Consider the following 21,046-nt stretch of genomic DNA (forward strand, 5'->3'; position numbering starts at 1 on the left):
TAATTTTTATTTTACATTTAACCTTTATTTAACTAGGCATGTCAGTTAAGAACAAATTCTTATTTACAATGACAGCCTACTGGGGAACAGTGGGTTAACTGCCTTGTTCAGGGGCAGAACGACAGATTTTTACCTTGTCAGCTCGGGGATTCGATCCAGCAACCTTTCGTTTACTAGTCCAACACTCTAACCACTGCCGCCCCAAAAGGGATCTGAATACTTTCCAAAAGCACACTGTATTTATAATCTATATATAAATACATCAACAATGTATTTGAAGGCGACTTCTGGACTGTTACAGTCTGGACCAGATAGACTAACTGATTGTCAGACTAAACCATCACGCCCAATCATTGACACATTCCCACACAGTCACACACATGACAAGCTGGTCATTCAGCAAATCACACATTTACAGTCTGTCCCTCTCACAACAACTGTATCCATAGTGAAGAGAGCAAATAATGTTGGTTGCTAGTGAACAGATATACTAGAGAGGACTTTGTGCTTCAAATCACCAGTCATATATCATCAAGGTCTCCTTTCTAGGAAATAACCACCTTCCCTAGCATGGAGGGTGGCTGGGACTATGCCAGGCTGAAGAGGGCACTTACGTGGGCAGGGACTTGAGCAGGTTCTCCCTGAGCTCCAGCGTCACCAGGTTGGCCAGGCTGCAGGAAAGGGAAGAGAGAAGAGGAGGAAGAGTTAAGTCTGAAGGCCCTGGTTAACTTTGCATGGCGATTGGTCTCGTCCAACCGTTCACGCAGTCAGTCTGTCTGAGAACCCATTGTGTCATGTAATTACGCCTTTACCAAGGTCTGTCATTTTACAGAACGAGGAGGCTGAATGTTTAGAGTAAGAAGGAAACCTATGTCGGAGTTGGTTACAAACACCCATGCATGCAAGGTGGTTAGTCTGCGTATTTTGTTGGTGCGTGTGTGTGTGTGTACTTACTTTCCTATGTCGTTGGGCAGTGTCTGCAATGACACGTCGTTAAGTGCCAGGTGGGCGAGCCCTCTGAGCTGAGTGAAACCATCAGGCAACCTGGTGATGAGGACAGAAAGGGAGAGGGGAAAACAGATGGAGAAACTGGCACTTTAACACCAGCCCTTGAAGCACTTGGAACAGCTGCTTCATCTGCCTATGGCAGCATCCCAAATAGCACCCTATTCCAGTCATAGTGCACTTTTTAGTGGTGCACTATATAGGAAAAGGGTGCCATTAGGGACGCAGCGCAAGTGGCCAGATCCATCTGTCAAAGCACTCACCATCACCACTCCTGCCAACAGTTCCTTTCTTATTCTATAGGATAAGTAAAAGCAGGGAGATGGTTTGCCTCGCCAAAAGTATTACACTTCTACAGTATACTTAAACGCCATGTTAAAAGGTGCAATACAGACGTTTTTTTCCTCAATATATTATCATTTCTCAAGCAATAATTTTGCTAGGACTGTCTGGGAGATGTCTGAGTGGGGAGGGGACAACTGAAAACTAGCTTATATTAGCAGAGAGGCTTGGAACGCTTTCTTATTGGTCTATTAACCACTACCACTACCTTGTCGCTCTCATCCAACACTTCCCACACTGCCCCTACTCGGATGGTATCGCGCCGTCCCAACCTTCGCTCTCTCTCCCCCGCTACTCTCTCCTCTTCCATCCTATCATCTCTTCCCTCTGCTCAAACCTTCTCCAACCTATCTCCTGATTCTGCCTCCTCAACCCTCCTCTCCTCCCTTTCTGCATCCTTTGACTCTCTATGTCCCCTATCCTCCAGGCCGGCTCGGTCCTCCCTCCCGCTCCGTGGCTCGACGACTCATTGCGAGCTCACAGAACAGGGCTCCGGGCAGCCGAGCGGAAATGGAGGAAAACTCTCCTCCCTGCGGACCTGGCATCCTTTCACTCCCTCCTCTCTACATTTTCCTCCTCTGTCTCTGCTGCTAAAGCCACTTTCTACCACTCTAAATTCCAAGCATCTGCCTCTAACCCTAGGAAGCTCTTTGCCACCTTCTCCTCCCTCCTGAATCCCCCCCCCTCCTCCCTCTCTGCAGATGACTTCGTCAACCATTTTGAAAAGAAGGTCGACGACATCCGATCCTCGTTTGCTAAGTCAAACGACACCGCTGGTTCTGCTCACACTGCCCTACCCTGTGCTCTGACCTCTTTCTCCCCTCTCTCTCCAGATGAAATCTCGCGTCTTGTGACGGCCGGCCGCCCAACAACCTGCCCGCTCGACCCTATCCCCTCCTCTTCTCCAGACCATTTCCGGAGACCTTCTCCCTTACCTCACCTCGCTCATCAACTCATCCCTGACCGCTGGCTACGTCCCTTCCGTCTTCAAGAGAGCGAGAGTTGCACCCCTTCTGAAAAAACCTACACTCGATCCCTCCGATGTCAACAACTACAGACCAGTATCCCTTCTTTCTTTTCTCTCCAAAACTCTTGAACGTGCCGTCCTTGGCCAGCTCTCCCGCTATCTCTCTCAGAATGACCTTCTTGATCCAAATCAGTCAGGTTTCAAGACTAGTCATTCAACTGAGACTGCTCTTCTCTGTATCACGGAGGCGCTCCGCACTGCTAAAGCTAACTCTCTCTCCTCTGCTCTCATCCTTCTTGACCTATCGGCTGCCTTCGATACTGTGAACCATCAGATCCTCCTCTCCACCCTCTCCGAGTTGGGCATCTCCTGCGCGGCCCACGCTTGGATTGCGTCCTACCTGACAGGTCGCTCCTACCAGGTGGCGTGGCGAGAATCTGTCTCCTCACCACGCGCTCTCACCACTGGTGTCCCCCAGGGCTCTGTTCTAGGCCCTCTCCTATTCTCGCTATACACCAAGTCACTTGGCTCTGTCATAACCTCACATGGTCTCTCCTATCATTGCTATGCAGACGACACACAATTAATCTTCTCCTTTCCCCCTTCTGATGACCAGGTGGTGAATCGCATCTCTGCATGTCTGGCAGACATATCAGTGTGGATGACGGATCACCACCTCAAGCTGAACCTCGGCAAGACGGAGCTGCTCTTCCTCCCGGGGAAGGACTGCCCGTTCCATGATCTCGCCATCACGGTTGACAACTCCATTGTGTCCTCCTCCCAGAGCGCTAAGAACCTTGCCGTGATCCTGGACAACACCCTGTCGTTCTCAACTAACATCAAGGCGGTGGCCCGTTCCTGTAGGTTCATGCTCTACAACATCCGCAGAGTACGACCCTGCCTCACACAGGAAGCGGCGCAGGTCCTAATCCAGGCACTTGTCATCTCCCGTCTGGATTACTGCAACTCGCTGTTGGCTGGGCTCCCTGCCTGTGCCATTAAACCCCTACAACTCATCCAGAACGCCGCAGCCCGTCTGGTGTTCAACCTTCCCAAGTTCTCTCACGTCACCCCGCTCCTCCGCTCTCTCCACTGGCTTCCAGTTGAAGCTCGCATCCGCTACAAGACCATGGTGCTTGCCTACGGAGCTGTGAGGGGAACGGCACCTCAGTACCTCCAGGCTCTGATCAGGCCCTACATCCACCTGCGGCCTGCTCGCCTCCCTACCACTGAGGAAGTACAGTTCCCGCTCAGCCCAGTCAAAACTGTTCGCTGCTCTGGCCCCCCAATGGTGGAACAAACTCCCTCACGACGCCAGGACAGCGGAGTCAATCACCACCTTCCGGAGACACCTGAAACCCCACCTCTTTAAGGAATACCTAGGATAGGATAAAGTAATCCTTCTCACCCCCCTTAAAAGATTTAGATGCACTGTTGTAAAGTGGCTGTTCCACTGGATGTCATAAGGTGAATGCACCAATTTGTAAGTCGCTGGATAAGAGCGTCTGCTAAATGACTTAAATGTAAATGTATTAACTAATTAACCGTGGCGTAACCATTCAGGCCAAAACAGGCTGATTAGTCAGGCAGTCTTTTCAAACAGCTCTTAGACTAAAAGGGCATTATCATCACTTTCACTATATCACAGTATTATTCCAACCGCAGTGTGGAAATATGGACACAGGAAATCACGCTTTTGACTGTACTGGGCCTTTAATGTAGTTTCAAGGTCAGAGAACAGCATACTGTAGCCTCACAAAGCCTTGTTATCCTCCAGGTGTTTTGCTCATGTACTGTACATAATCTAATACTGAGAAAGGGCCTGCTCTGAGCCTTTGACACATCTGGGCAACAACTACCTGCACATTTGTTTCATTGTCTTGAGCTGTTTATCTTCTGGCCATTATGGAAAGGAAATAATCACAACATGGCACAAAGCACACCTCCCCCATATATCTCAAAGGCAAAAACACAATAGCACCAGCAGAGAGAGGTGGTACTGGACTGATCCACTGACTTGGAGAGGGGGTTTCCACTGAAGTCTGCAATCTCCAATGCCTTGCAGAACTTAATGCTCTCGGGGATCTCAGGAATGTCTGTGGACAGAGACAGAGATTAGAGAGGGGGAGCACAGTCAGATATAACAATACTGTATACTGCTTTTCCTGTCACCTGCTATATGATATGTACACCAAGGACACGAGAGAGAAAAGACTATTTCCATTGTGTGTGCTTGTGCTGAGTTGCAAAATGAGAAAGCATTTGAGATCGGTTTGACGTAAACAATCAAGGGAGGAATTGACTTCTGCCATTGATTTGTAAGGGGGGTTACAGTGCATTTGGAAAGTATTCAGACAGCTTCACTTTTCCACATTGTGTTACGTTACAAATCAAATGTTAGTCGTCACATGCGCCGAATACAGGTGTAGACCTTGCAGTGAAATGCTTACTTACGAGCCCCTAACCAACAATGCAGTTGAAAAGAATACGGATGAAAATAAGAGGGAAGAGTAAAAAAAAAAAAAAAAAAAAAAAATGTTTTCAAAAGTAATTCAAGAGCAGCAGTAAAATAACAATAGCGAGACTGTACCGGTACTTCCGCTGTATATAGAATCAATATGTGGGGGCACCGGTTAGTTGAAGTAGGTAGGGTTATTAAAGTGACTATGCATAGATGATATCAACAGAGAGTAGCAGCGGTGTAAAAGACGGGGTGGGGGGGGGCAATGCAAATAGTCTGGGTAGCTATTTGATTAGATGTTCAGGAGTCTTATGGCTTGGGGGTGGAAGCTGTTTAGAAGCCTCTTGGACCTAGACTTGGTGCTCAGGTATGGCTTGCCGTGCAGTAGCAGAGAGAACAATCTATGACTAGGGTGGCTTGAGTCTTTGAAAATTTTTAGGGCCTTCCTCTGACACTGCCTGGTATAGAGGTCCTGGATGACAGGAAGCTTGGCCCCAGTGATGCTATGGGCCGTACACACTACCCTCTGTAGTGCCTTGCGGTCGGAGGCCGAGCAGTTGCCACACCTGGCAGTGATGCAACCAGTCAGGATGCTCTCGATGGTGCAGCTGTAAAACCTTTTGAGGATCTGATGACCCATGCCAAATCTTTTCAGTCTCCTGAGGGGGAATAGGTTTTGTCGTGCCCTCTTCACAACTGTCTTGGTGTGCTTGGACCATGTTAGTTTGTTGGTGATGTGGACACCAAGGAACTTGAAGCTCTCAACCTGCTCCACTGCAGCCCCGTCGATGAGAATGGGGGCGTGCTCGGTCCTCTTTTTCCTGTAGTCCATGATTATCCCCTTTGTCTTGATCACGTTGAGGGAGAAGTTGTTGTCCTGGCACCACATGGCCAGGTCTCTGACCTCCCTATAGGCTGTCTCTTTGTTGTTGGTGATCAGGCCTAACGCTGTTGTGTCATCGTCAAACTTAATGGTGTTGGAGTCGTGCCTGGCATTGCAGTCATGAGTGAACAGGGAGGGAGGGGACTGAGCACTTACCGGAGAGGCCCCTGTGTTGAGGATCAGCGCGGTGGATGTGTTGTTACCTTCCCTTACCACCTGGGGGCGGCCCGTCAGGTAGTCCAGGATCCAGTTGCAGAGGGAAGTGTTTAGTCCCAGGGTTCTTAGCTTATTGATGAGCTTTCAGGGCACTATGGTGTTGAACACTGAGCTGTAGTCAATGAATAGCATTCCTGAATAGGTATTCCTTTTGTCCAGGTGGGAAAGGGCAGTGTGGAGTGCAATAGAGGTGGTATGCAAATTGGAGTGGGTCTAGGGTTTCTGGGATAATAGCGTTGACGTGAGCCATGACCATCCTTTCAAAGCACTTCATGGCTACAGATGATGTGAGTGCTACTGGTCGGTAGTCATTTAGACAGGTTACCTTAGTGTTCTTGGGCACAGGGACTATGGTGGTCTGCTCAAAACATGTTGGTATTACAGCCTCTGACAGGGAGAGTTTGAAAATGTCAGTTAAGACACTTGCCAGTTGGTCAGCGCATGCTCACAATACACGCCCTTGCAATCCGTCTGGCCCCTCGGCCTTGTGAATGTTGACCTGTTGCTGAGAGCGTGATCACAGTCTTCCGGAACAGCTGGTGATCTCATGCATGTTTCAGTGTTATTTTCCTCAAAGCAAGCATAGAAGTAGTTTAGCTCATCTGGTAGGCTCAATTCACTGGGAAACTCTCGGCTGTGCTTCCCTTTGTAGTCTGTAATGGTTTGCAAGCCCTGCCACGATTCGATCTTAGTCCTGTTTTGACGCTTTGCCTGTTTGATGGTTCATCGGAGGGCAGAGCGGGATTTCATATAAGCTTCCGGGTTATAGTCCCGCTCCTTTGAAAGCGGCAGCTCTAGCCTTGAGCTCAGTGCGGATGTCTTCAATATTCCCAGGTAAGAAGTTTAGGTTGTAGTTATTATAGGAATTATAGGACTATTTCCCTCTATACCATTTGTATTTCATTAACCTTTGACTAATAGATGTTCTTACAGGCACTTCAGTATTGCCAGTGTAACAGTATAGCTTCCGTCCCTCTCCTCGCTCCTCCCTGGGCTCGAACCAGCAACACAACGACAACAGCCACCATCGAAGCAGCGTTACCCATGCAGAGCAAGGGAAACAACCACCAAGGCTCAGAGCGAGTGAAGTTTGAAATGCTATTAGCGCGCGCTAACTAGCTAGCCATTTCACTTCAGTTACACCAGCCTCATCTCGGGAGTTGATAAGCTTGAAGTCATAAACAGCGCAATGCTTGACGCACAACGAAGAGCTGCTGGCAAAACGCACGAAAGTGCTGTTTGAATGAATGTTTACGCGCCTGCTTCTGCCTACCACCGCTCAGTCAGATACTTGTATGCTTAGTCAGATTATATGCAACGCAGGACATGCTAGATAATATCTAGTAATATCATCAACCATGTGTAGTTAACTAGTGGTTATGATTGATTGATTGTTTTTTATAAGATAAGTTTAATGCTTGCAAGCAACTTACCTTGACTTACTGCATTCGCGTAACAGGCAGTCTCCTTGCGGAGTGCAACGAGAGAGAGGCAGGTCGTTATTGCGTTGGACTAGTTAACTGTAAGGTTGCGAGATTGGATCCCCCGAGCTGACAAGGTGAAATTGTCATCCTGCCCCTGAACGAGGCAGTTAACCCACCGTTCCTAGGCCGTCACTGAAAATAAGAATGTGTTCTTGACTGACTGACTTGCCTAGTTAAATAAAGGTATACAAAATAAATAAAATAAAATTTTAAAAATGTAATTTTTTAATATTATTTTTTATTATTATTTTAAACAGCAAATCGGCACCCAAAAACACTGATTTTCGAGTGTTATGAAAACATGAAATCGCCCTAATTAATCGGCCATTCCGATTACATCGGTCGACCTCTAGTATGTACGTACGGTCACAGTGGGGACAAGTCATCGATGCACTTATTGATGAAGCCAATGACTGATATGGTGTACTCCTCAATGCCATCGGAGGAATGCCGGAACATATTCCAGTCTGTGCTAGCAAAACAGTCCTGTAGTTTAGCATCTGCTTCATCTGACCACTTTTTTTATTGATCTAGTCACTGGTGCTTCCTGCTTTAATTTCTGCTTGTAAGCAGGGATCAGGAGGATAGAATTATGGTCAGATTTGCCAAATGGAGGGCAAGAGAGAGCTTTGTATGGTCTCTGTGTGTGGAGTAAAGGTGGTCCAGAGTTCTTTTTCCTCTGGTTGCACATTAACATGCTGATAGAAAGTTGGTCAAATGGATTTCAGTTTCCCTGCATTAAAGTCCCTGGCTACTAGGAGCGTCGCCTCTGGGTGAACGTTTTCTTGTTTGCTTATGGCAGAATACAGCTCATTCAATGTTGTCTTAGTGCCAGCCTCTGACTGTGGTGGTATGTAAACCGCTACGAAAAATACATATGAAAACTCTAGGAAGAAGTATCTCATGTATCTCATGATAAGCTGGAGACCACACTACCTCAGGTACCACTACACTCAGCTCGAGTCTTCCTTAGATATCGACACACGTACTCATTCAAGGGTTTTTCTTTATTTTTTACTATTTTCTACATTGTGGAATAATAGTGAAGACAAAAAAATATTAAATAACACATATGGAATCATGTAGTAACCCCCCCCCCCCCAAAAAGTGTCAAATCACAATATATTTTATATGAGATTCTTCAAAGTAGCCACACTTTCATGCTGACCAAACCAGGCATGCACCTGCGCCATCGCGCTGTTGATTTTGTACCCCCATACCAGACACGATTAGGACACACATGTTGAAATATCAAAACAAAGTCAGAAACAATTAGCGTAATTTCTGGACTATTAAGCGCACCTGAATATAAACTGCACCCACTGAATAAAAAATAAAAAAAGTATTTTGTACATAAATAAGCCGCACGTCTATAAGCCGCAGGTGCCTACCGGTACATTGAAACAAATGAACTTTACACAGCCTTTAAATGAAACACGGCTTGTAAACAAAAATGTCATCTCCTTCGGTGTCGGAGTTGAATAGCCTCAGAATTGCTGGATCGCTGCCCTTTTCAACACGCAGCAGTCCAGCCTTTCGAAACCCGTTGATGATAGTGGATTTTTTGACAATGCTCCACGCTGTCAGCAGCTCTATTTCCTTTTCCAACAGCCTGATCGATCGCCTTCAACTTGAAAGCTGCATCATATGCATTTCTCCGTGTCTTTGCCATGATGAGGGTGACAAAATGACTACCGTAATCAGAATGATGGGAAGTTTGAGCGCGCTCGATTTACATCACATTTATGTGACAGTGCGTAGTTTTTTGGCGGCATGAATCTTGTGAATGCGGGAAAAATCCATAAATTAGCCGCGTCATTGTATAAACCGCAAGGTTCAAAGTGTGGGAAAAAAGTAGCGGCTTATAGTGCGGAAATTACGGTATATTAAATTTGGGTACAGGTCGAAAAGCATTCAACATTTAAGGCAGCTTGCTGTTGCTAGCTATTTTTCCAGGGACATAAATATTGAGTTGTCATTTTACCTGAAATTCACAAGGTCCTCTACTCCGAAAATTAATCCTCAGATAAATCGGTAAACCGAATTCCTCGTCATCTCTCCTCCTTACTCTGGCTTCTTTTTTAAGTCTTTGGACGTTATATGGAGGTTGGCGGCCAACTTTACGGTGCATTACTACAACCGACTGGAATGTGGATGTCAGTTCATCTTTCAATCACCCACGTGTGTATATGCTCCTAAACACCAATGAGGAGATGGGAGAGGCCGGACTTGCAGCGCATTGAGCATCATTTTAATTAACAGCTGTGCCTAGTTAAAGGTTTATTTGTTTAATTTATTTGCGTCTTAACACGTTTGAGGCAATCAGTTGTGTTGTGACAAGGTAGGGGTGGGTATACAGAAGATTTTTAACCCTATTTGGTTAAAAAAAAACAAGTCTATATTATGGCAAGAACAGCTCAAATAAGAAAAGAGAATCAACAGCCCATCATTACTTTAAGACATGAAAGGTCAGTCAATCTGGAACATTTCAAGAACTTTGAACGTTTCTTCAGGTGCGTCGCAAAAACCATCAAACGCTATGATGAAACTGGCTCTCATGAGGACCGCCACAGGAAAGGAAGACCCAGAGTTACCTCTGCTGCAGAGGATACGTTCATTGGAGTTAACAGCCTCAGAAATTGCATCCCAAATAAATGCTTCACAGTATTCACAGAGTTCAAGTAACAGACATCTCAACATAAACTGTTCAGAGGAGACTGCGTGAATCAGGCATTCATGGTCGATTTGCTGCAAAGAAACCACTACTAAAGGACACCAATAAGAAGAGACTTGCTTGGGCCAAGAAACACAAGCAATGGGCATTAGACCAGTAGAAATGTGTCCTTTGGTCTGAGTCCAAATTTGAGATTTTTGGTTCCAACCGCCGTGTCTTTGTGAGACGCAGAGTAGGTAAACGGATTATCTCCGCATGTGTGGTTCCCCACCGTGAAGCATGGAGGAGGTTGTGTGATGGTGCTTTGCTGGTGACACTGATTTATTTAGAATTCAAGGCACACTTAACCAGCACGGCTACCACAACATTCTGCAGCAACACGCCATCACATATGGTTTGCACTTAGTCCCCGCTATCATCTGTTTTTCAACAGTACAATGACCCAACACACCTCCAGTGTGTAAGGGCTATTTGACCAAGAAGGAGAGTGATGGAGTACTGCATCAGTCATCCACAATCACCCGACCTCAACCCAATTGACAAGGTTTGGGATGAGTTGGACCGCAGAGTGAAAGAAATGCACCTAACAAGTGCTCAGCATATGTGGGAACTCCTTCAAGACTGTTAAAAAGCATTCCCGGTGAAGCTGGTTGAGAGAATGCCAAGAGTGTGCAAAGCTGTCATCAAGGCAAAGGGTGGCTACTTTGAAGAATCTCAAATATAAAATATATTTTGATGTTTAAAATCGTTTTATTCTACAATGTAGAAAATAGTAAAGAATAAAAACCCTTGAATGAGTAGGTGTGTCCAAACTTTTGACTGGTACTGTAAGTATTGAGACCCTTTGCTATGAGACTCGGGAAGGTTCACCTTCCAACCGGACAACGACCCTAAACACACAGGCAAGACAACGCAGGAGTGGATTCGGGACAAGTCTCTGAATGTCCTTGAGTGGCCCAGCCAGAACCCGATCAAACATCTCTGGATAGACCTGAAAATAACTGAGCAGCAACGCAACTCATCCAACCTGAAACTCCCTAAATACAGGTGTGCCAAACTTGTATTATCATACCGAAGAAGATTCGAGGCTGTAATCGCTGCCAAAGGTGCTTCAACAAAGTACTGAGTAAAGGGTCTGAATACTTATGTAAATGTAGTATTTCAGTATTTTTTTATACATATACAAACATTTCTAAAAAACAGTTTTCGCTTTGTCATTATGGTGTACTGTGTCTATATTGATGATTGAAAAAAAAAACATTTTAATCCATTTTAGAATAAGGCTTTAACGTAAAAAAAAATTAAAAAAATAAATGTGGAAAGGATGAAGGGGCTAGCTGCCGGGCCGTAGCCTACCCAGATTATAGTTGATAAAATGTTTCACGTTTGTTGCAGACAGCCAGAGCGATTGAAGAACATGAACAAACCCCCATGCGTAACCAATGTGTTTCATAAGATATTTATGTATATCAGGATATTTTCTACCTGCAATGTTTTTATTAGAACACAGGTGTTTATATATGGAAAAACACGTTTTACATTTCGACCAATCGATTGGAAAGAACAGATGACTCTCGATTGACTACGATTTTATTTTGCCGGGGACAGCCCTAGTTTCTATTGGTCTATTTAGACTTTTGCCTGCTTGCTTGTATTTTGTTAAGCTCGCCTGCCCATGAATGCAGGTTTTTGCTCTAGGTCTTAATTTGTTGGTTCTCTGTAAGGGATGTTTTGCAGAATTTGACATGTATTACCGGGTGGTTAAAATAGGTGTCTGTTTATGGTGGTAATTTGCACGCACGTCTGCTGTATGCTGGTTTTGACCCCAGCAGAGGGGGCCGCAGACCGCAAGACCACCTGTTTGTTTGTGTGTGTGTGTGTGTGTGTGTGTGTCCAAGCGCACGTACCATTTCTGGAGATGTCGAGCTCCACCAGCTGCATGAAGTTGGCCACCTCAGGAGGGAGCCTCTGGATCTCATTGTCACTCAGACCCAGTTTCCGCAAGTTCAGAAGTCTGAAGAAAGGCTAAAGAGACAGAGGAACACTGGGTTAGGACAACACAGCTTTGACAAAGAGCGGTTGAGTTGGAAACACGTCAGCTTTTTAATAAATAACAGCATTGAAAAATGACATCACCAAGCCATTTAGTAGCGTTGGCATATCTTAACTTGACTGGGTTAGGACACTTCCCATCTGCAACACAGCCTATGCTGTAACCAAACATTAGACTCAACATTTGTCAATGAGATCAAAGAGTTGATCGAGGGTGCATGTGAACGCAAAAAGGTTGGGATAAATCAACTATGTCGTGCTGTTTACCAGAAAAGTTAGTGTTGAACTTTTGATGCAGTGCATGCTCACATGGTGCAATTTAGATAAGCAATCAGCGCATCTCAATTCCCTCCACTCCATCAAAACACGCGGCAGACATCAGCACGCTACGGGTTGCACACACAGAACTACACACATATCCCTGTAGGTTTACCAGGGCAGGCCTACATTTTCAAAAATATTTACTTCCAATTCCATCAACACGTCCCTAAACCCCTCCATGTATCACCATGGCAATGGCAGCCCCCCCAAAAGTGGCTTTGGATGGCACAGCCTGAGCAGAGCTCTCCTACCAAGTACTTTCACAAGAGGCTGGTTGTTGGATTCAGAACACACCTCCAGCAGGCAAGACCAGGCGGCTAGACGGGCTGACTGTGTGCCCTCCGCTGCTAGCTACACAGCCTGGAAGGCTGGCACAGGGAACGGGTCCCAAACTATGCAGCCATAAACTCTTCAAGCCTCCCACTGCAGCCACAGAGGGCCAGCGTCCTACTCTGGTCCGCCAGGGCAATGAGGGAATCATAGTAATAACACACTCAGACACCATAGACTGGTTGCCTGACAACGTAACGACAATGATGTGCGCACATTACATAGGCAAAAGGCTGTGCTGTGATTCTGAAGGGTCAGAGAGCAACAATGACGAGAAGATGCCGTGTGGGGAATCATAGGCAGCTTGTCTCAGCGACTTGTATCTTGTTCTTGATGCCATGCCTTGTTCTGAACTGTGTTGACTCATGTCACATATATGCTAATATGGCTAAAATCCACTAGCTAGCTAACCAACAACTGTAACAATGTCTTTGAGAGACAAGTACCTTACTGTGTGAATGTATGTGTTTTCAAAAAACATTGAGGCAAAATATAGTTGACATAATCCTATAATTGTAAATCAACCCTGTCTGTTTGCCTCTCGGGAGCACGCACATCGGTTTTGCAGGTAAACATCCCAGCCATCTATGGTAGCGGGACAATGAGGACAAAGTGAGCGAACTCCGATTCTTAAACAGGAATCCATGATTCAGAATCAGAACGCATTCCGAGCCGTCAGAGGACATGAAGTCTGAACCCAAAGTCAACCTAGACAGACTCAACTGTGACATCTTGGATGCCCTTGAGTGAAAGGCAGATCTTTGCGTGTCACGAAACCCAACAGTTTGACTTGCTTAACGTGAAAATCCCGTAAATTCCTAACTGGTTCCCACCAATCAAGATGTCTTGCAATTCCACTGCAATATTCCTGTCTCTAGGGGGAAGTTGTATAAACGTTCTGAGGTGTATCGAGTAAATCAAGGTCTCCCTTTGTGCAGCGTGCTGTAATGTTCCTGTCCGACAGGCAGCAGCGGAGAAGACAATGTACGTGTCCCAACTGGCACCCTATTCCGTATATAGTGCACGAATTTTGACCAGGTGCCATTGGGCTCTGGTGAAAAGTGGAGCACTATATAGGGGAATGGGGTGACAGTTGGGACACAACCAATATGACATGCTAGGAGACAGCTCTACAATTACACTGCCAGACGGACGAACGATGCTGCAGCTCTGCTCTTCACTGACACACGCTTCCTCTATATCTGGCTGGGGTCGGGTGGTGAGCTGCACGCTCTCCCCTAGGAGTGTTTGTATGATAGTGTGTGGCAGAGAGATGGATGTTGTGGTGGAGTACGGTGGCTCTGTCAGGTGACTGGTATCGGGAAGAGAAAATAGGGGCCAGGGGACTGGCTGAAAGCCAAATCAGCCCCTTCCCCTCGCACCTTGAGCTGGGACAATAAACTGAAAATAGTCAACACCGACCACTTATCGCAGGCATTTTGCTGATATCTTTCATTATGATAAGTAGCCTCTACTAGAGAAATTATTGTTAATGTGCCAATTGATGGCTACAACTATCAAACTAGTAGTAAGTTTAAAGAATTATTATTTATTTTTTAATTACAGTGGTGCACACGGTTAGAAACTTGTCGTTCTATGAATTGCTATAGCAATACAGATTATCGCCCGAAGCTGAGGGAGTGAAAATGGAGGGTGTCGGGGCTAATTAGACCCTCCAATAGCCACTTTGACCGAGCCAGCATTGCTGCTGGCTTCAGAGCAAAGTGGAATCCTATAAGGCACAGCGTTATTTGAGTTTACGTTTAAAAAGTGGAACATGAATTGCATGCGTCTTGAAGTTGATAGCAAGTTGGTCGAGGCGAGGGGGTCGTTTGGGATTGACTGTCTGTGACCTGCCCCGGGCCCAAAGAAAGCAGCTGCACACCACTGGCACAAGCGTTTACCCTAGAGCAGGGGGACCTCCACACACACACACACACACACACACACACACACACATTTACGCACCCATACACACACAAAACACAGGTGCGCACACACACACCTAACCTGTAGCCCTCGACATTGACTCGGTATCATACCCCTGTTTTGTTACATTGTGTTACTTTTTATATTATTTTTTACTTCAGTTTATTTAGTAAATATTTTAACTATTTATTGAACTGCATTGTTGGTTAAAGGCCTGCAAGTAAGGATTTCACGGTAAGGCCTACCTACACCTGTTATATTCGGCGCATATGACAAATAATATTTGATTTGACCCACACACACACACACAGACAGAGAGGTCTTCAAGTTCAGGGTCGTTTTCTGCCAACCAGACAGACAGACATTCAACAGGAGTCAAATACGTTCATGGGCAGAGACAGAGACATTTGCTTAAGCATTCCCATACCAACCACTTGAGTCAGGAAAACAACAGGAGACCCCAAAACAGAGAGAAGGGGGGGTGGGAACTTCTCCATGCGAGACCATACCAATTTAGATTAAAGCATCAATACATTCTCCTTCTCTCAGAGGGTTTGTCCAAAATGGCACCTTATTACATTAAGAGCATTTATTTTGACCCGAGCCAATGAGGCTCTGGTCAAAAATAGTGTACTACATACGGACATAGGGGTGCAATTTGGGACACAACCAGTGTCTGCAGAGCTCGGTGATAGCAGGCCATGTAACACAATCAGTCCTCCGAATGGACGATTATGCCCCACTGACAAAGACGGCCATTCAGTCTGCTGCCGAGTGGCTAGTCGGGATTGACCATGTCAACTTCTGTGCTATGTTGATTATGTACTCATAAACGATGGTATCACACCCTATTGGCAAAATGTAAACAAATCAATTCTGTTAAAGCACCATTGGGCTATAGCGCTAAATCGCATGCTACAACTGGAAGAATCATGACAAAAGATAGTGTTGTTGAAAGCCTGGGCAGAGGCTAAGTGCAGGCAAATCTTTTTGAATATTCCTTTTTGGTTGAGCTTCGGGATGGAACAGGTGTGTGTGTCTCGCGCACATGATGGAGCAAAGTGACACTGAACCGATGAGGAACGGGCTCTCATACCGTTGTGAGTTAGGCTATAAATCATGGGCTCGATAGAAACAAAGTTGACCTTCTTCAGAAGTGGATAATAATTGCTTTATTTGCCTCATCCTCCGCTCTTAATAAGCCATTGTTTGTTCTATCTTTCATAAAGCTGTGATTGAGATTAGCCTATGCCTAGGACAACCGTACCTTCTTAGGCTATTGGAATATACAGTGGTTCTTCCTTTAAAGTTGCGTCGTACTGCGGCACAGCTTGCGGGCTGCGGCAGAATTCTATGGCACGTAACTTACAGTTGAAGTCAGAAGTTGACATACACTTAGGTTGGGAGTCATTAAAAAGTCGATGTCCTAACCAACTTGCCAAAACTTTAGTTTGTTAACAAGAAATTTGTGGAGTGGTTGAAAAACTAGTTTTAATGACTCCAACCTAAGTGTATGTACATTTCTGACTTCAACTGTACATGCATAGATACAATTGATCAGAAATACAGTGAAGACATTGTTAATATTGTAAATGACTATTGTAGCTGGAAACGGCAGATTCTATTTGGAATATCTACATAGGAATACAGAGGCCCATTATCAGCAACCGTCACTCCTGTGTTCCACTGGCACGTTGTGTTAGCTAATCCAAGTTTATCATTTTAGAAAACCCTTTTGCAATTATGATAGCACAGCCTAGAAGGCCAGCATCCCGGAGTCGCCTCTTCACTGTTGATGTTGAGACTGGTGTTTTGCTTGTACTATTTCATGAAGCTGCCAGTTAAGGACTTGTAAGGCATCTGTTTCTCAAACTAGACACTAATATACTTGTCCTCTTGCTCAGTTGTGCACCGGGCCCTCTTACTCATCTTTTTATTCTGGTTAGAGACAGTTTGCGCTGTTCTGTGAAGGGAGCAGTACACAGCGTTGTACGAGATCTTCAGTTTTTTGGCAATTTCTCGCATGGAATAGCCTTCATTTTTCAGAACAAGAATAGACTGATGAGTTTCAGAAGAAAGTATTTTATTTCTGGCCATTTTGAGCCTGTAATCGAACCCACAAATGCTGATGCTCCTGATACTCAACTAGTCTAAAGAAAGACCGTTTTATTGCTCCTTTAATAAGCACGTCCTGCAGGCCCAGGCATGGATCAAAGCTGGCGAAACATTCAATGACGTCATCTTCACAGAGGAATCTACCATGGCCCTTGAGCAATTTGTAAAAAATTCCCAAGTATCCCTTCAAACTGCATGTGTGTGTGTGGGGGGTTCTCGTTAGGGACCAGGCCCATAGGCTACAATTCAGGGATTTTTCAGCCCTGCATGGATTTCTTTCTTTAGCTTAAAATTGATATATTTTTTTATCCATGTTAGGCTGTTCAAGCAACTTTTTAGAGCCCAGTTCTATTCATATCGAATGGCGAGACAATGGAATATTTAAGGACTGTTCGTTATAAGAAATAAATAGTTTAAGCCTGTAAGGCCCATGCATCCGACAGAGCGAGCAAAACAAGATTTTCTGAAAGGACATTTAGTACTTTTTTGGTGAGATTCTCCACTCTGTCAAGCCTACATTTCTATCTTGTGTTCTTTTAGGCCTATATAACATATGCTATTTATTGAAATAGGCTATAGCAGATATGAATAGTCAGATTACTGGGAATGCTGCCTTGCCATGCGCTTCTCCCTCAGTCAAATTCAAAAAGGCTAAACTATCGTCTGTTATGTCTCAATGTCTGTCAATAGTCTTCGATAGACGATACTATCATAATATCGGCTGAACCTAGCGGTCAGCTCTCACATAAAACTCCCAACCCAGAGAACATGAAACGGGAAAAAGTGTTTTCTAGTGGAGGTTAACCTGGTCTACTACCTAATCTTAATCTACTACCTAAACACATTTGTTGTGTTCTGTGGCTCTCATTTAGCCATATTAGTGTGCCAATGTCAGGACAACAGGTCCATGAAAAGGGACACCCAAAACATCCCTCCTCCGTCCCCTGCAGTCACACACACCTCTTTTACGTAAATCAAATACAACTCTGTACGAGTGTGGTACCCTAACTCAGTCAGTAGGACAAGCCGGCACATCAGTGAGAACCAGCGAGCTACATTTCCTTGGCGAGTGGGGCCTTCTTTTACCCACACCCTCGTGATGTTTTTTGCTCACAAAAGGGAGTGAGGGTGGAAGGGAGTGAAGGGTGGGTAGAACTGGGAGGGGAGAGAGAGAGAGGATGTGCTTAGTCATTGGGAAAGAAATATCGATATATATTGGGTACTAATATGTTTTATTTATTGATACATTTTTGCTAGGTAGCATTAGCTAGCTCTAGTCGGCTATACCTGTGCCAAAACTTTTTACATCCTATAGCTTGTTCTTAATCTTCTTTATAAATAGTGAGCCACCATGTTTCCAGAACTTTCATTTACATGACTGATAAACTCGTTTTCTCATGGCTCACTCTACACCAGGTATGGTGAGTAATATGCTAGGAACATCGGCTTGCAATAAAACCACAGTATCGAAATACATACAGAACCGTGAGAATCTTAATACATTCCATATCGGCACCTAAGTATCGTGATATCGTATCCTGAGGTACCTTGACACTCCCTGCCCTAGATGTGCTCTGATGCAGCAGAGGGCACTGTGGCACAACAGTCCACTCCGGGGGTAAAGCTCCCCTGAATCCCCTTGGTAGAAATCTAGGCTCAGCTTCACCTCAAACCTAATCTTAACCCTCGGTAGGGATAATGCTAAACTGACCCACGAACAGGGTCTAGGGGCAATTTCACCCTAGTTTTAAACCAGGCCGGATTCACATCCTCACTTTGTCAGGAGAGGTAGGCCTAGATGAGTCTCATGAAGTCAGTCCAAAAAAAAGCTGATGCCACTGATGGTACCAGGCCAAACATGTTGCTAGATTACTGCAGGAGCAGCTGTGGGATAATGACCCGTTATGCTGCAGTTGAGTACGTGATAAATACAGACAGTGTGTGAAATAGCCTCTGTAGAGCAGGAGAGAAACATTGAACTACAGTTAGTGTGTTTACTGTGTAGTCGGTCATTCAGTCAGTGACACCCGGCCACCTATGAGAGGCCGGTGACAGAAGCTCTTGTCTGTGAATGAGAGCGCCCCATGGGACCAGTGTGTGTGTGTGTGTGTGTGTGCGCCTGTGCGTGTGGCTACGTGACAGACATGCAGCACTACAGTGAGTGTTTGAGGAGTGACATGAGAACAGTGGGCTCTGGGAGGGTCCTATCTGCACTTCACCCAGAAACACAGCTAGAGTCTGTGTCCCGCTTGGCTTACTGACACCCCTCTCAGGGGCACTGTGTGTGTGTGTGTGTGTGTGTGTGTGTGTGTGTGTGTGTGTGTGTGTGTGTGTGTGTGTGTGTGTGTGTGTGTGTGTGTGTGTGTGTGTGTGAGAGAGAGAGGGTGTTTCCTTGCCCTCAGAGACCAATTCCTTGAGGGCAGCCATAGAACACAGCTGATTTCATTTGAGCGTGTGTTTATTTAGCCTGTGTTTTCCTACTGCAGATGGACATGAAACGTTCAGAACTGCATGAGCAATTATTTATCTGTCAGTACACACACACAGCTTGCACTGTTTACAGAGGCTTATCACTGAGGGCGGTTAGGCTAGCTAGTAGCTACTATAGGTGAGGCACTGAGTGGAGAACTGTTAATGTGAATGTTTGTGTTTAAGACTCGGTTCAGGTTTTAGTGTGTGTTTATGTGTGCTGGAACAAAGCTGTAAACCCACGGGTAGAAATGAGTTTGTGTGTGTCCTGTGAAAGCAAGGCCCATAGCCTAATGAGGAAGTCAGGGAGCAGCCACTACCCCAAAGACAACGGTGTTGCACAGAGGACATGCGCTTGTGTCTATGTCAGTATGTTGACTATCACAGTCATTTCCAATGCACAAATTAGCTGTGGGGTGACTTGGGAGCCTGTTAGAAGATACCCCTCACCTGGAGTGGATTCATTAGTGCACCCAGTATTAAAACAGTTTTGCAACAGAAAACAGAAAAACAAGAGTGTCCTTTGGACAAATTCAGTCAGTCCCTCCCCATTTTGGTCCATTTGGTTCCTAGTGATCAGGCCCCAGACACACGGGGTATACCCCAGACTGCCTTTCACAACCCTAAACAAAAGTCAACCACAAGTAACAGGGTAAAGTGAGTTAGAGAGATATGCAGTGAGAGATGGAGCGACAGAGTAGGGTATGTATGTTGAGTAAAGGTGCGATGCTGAGCTGAAGCTCCATGGACAGAGGCGTCAGTGTTCCAGTCAAGTGACTTCATTTATCCTCCGGCTGCTGTCAATCAAACCCTTACACACAGAGGTCCGGTGGCCTGTAATGTACAAGAGACCAATGAAAAACCCAGACAAGTCTGCAGCATGCTGTGGTTGCCCTAAATGTATGGATTGTTGCCCCAAAGTTATAAATCTAGAGAAACCCAAACTCACTGTTGAGCCCAGATTTGCAATCAACATCATTTTGAGTGGAAAAACCAGAGATAAATTAAACAAAAAAAGAAACGGCCTCTCACTGTCAACTGTGTTAATCTTCGGCAAACTTAACATTTGTAAGAACATAACAAAATTCAACAACTGAGACAAACTGAACAAGTTCCACAGACATGTGACTAATAGAAATTGAATAATGTGTCCCTGAACAAAATCAAAAGTAACAGTCAGTATCTGGTATGGCCACCAGCTAAATAAGGTCTGCAGTGCATCTCCTCCTCATGCACTACACCAGATTTTCCAGGTCTTGCTGTGAGATGTTACCTCACAATTCCACCAAGGCACCTGCAAGTTCACAGACATTTCTGGGGAGAATGGCACTAGCCCTCACCCTCCAATCCAACAGGTCCCAGATGTGCTCAATGGGATTGAGATCTGGGCTCTTCGCTGGCCATGGCAGAACACTGACATTCCTGTCTTGCAGGAAATCACACACAGAACGAGCAGTGTGGCTGCTGGCATTGTCATGCTGGAGGGTCATGTCAGGATGAGCCTGCAGGAAGGGTACCACATGAGGGAGGAGGATGTCTTCCCTGTAACACACAGCATTGAGATTGCCTGCAATTACAACAATCTCAGTCCGATGATGCTGTGACACACCGCCCCAAACCATGACGGACCCTCCACCTCCAAATTGATCCCGCTCCAGAGTACAGGTCTCGGTGTAAGGCTCATTCCTTCGGCGGTAAAAGCAAATCCGACCATCACCACTGGTGAGACAAAACCACGACTCGTCAGTGAAGAGCACTTTTTGCCAGTCCTGTCTGATCCAGCGACTGTGGGTTTGTG

At 45.5% G+C, this 21,046-nt stretch overlaps 1 protein-coding gene across 14 annotated transcripts in view; it reads right to left on the bottom strand.

The window, feature by feature from the left end:
• The window catches only part of LOC118361472 (protein scribble homolog), a 128,062-nt gene that overhangs the window by 65,370 nt on the left and 41,646 nt on the right, over positions 1-21,046 (bottom strand). For all 14 annotated transcript variants that reach the window (XR_008083496.1, XM_052483144.1, XM_052483143.1 and 11 more), the window contains exons 2-5: positions 11,940-12,057; positions 4,332-4,410; positions 955-1,044; positions 615-671 (exon numbers count right to left, since the gene is read on the bottom strand). Coding sequence is in view for 13 of the 14 variants with exons in the window: in XM_052483144.1 (XP_052339104.1) it covers positions 615-671; positions 955-1,044; positions 4,332-4,410; positions 11,940-12,057 (344 nt within the window). In the remaining variant the exon portion in view is untranslated. The remainder of the gene's footprint in view (positions 1-614; positions 672-954; positions 1,045-4,331; positions 4,411-11,939; positions 12,058-21,046) is intronic.

Source organism: Oncorhynchus keta, chromosome 28, assembly GCF_023373465.1.
Source record: "Oncorhynchus keta strain PuntledgeMale-10-30-2019 chromosome 28, Oket_V2, whole genome shotgun sequence".
In the NCBI taxonomy this organism is placed as follows: Eukaryota; Metazoa; Chordata; class Actinopteri; order Salmoniformes; family Salmonidae; genus Oncorhynchus; species Oncorhynchus keta.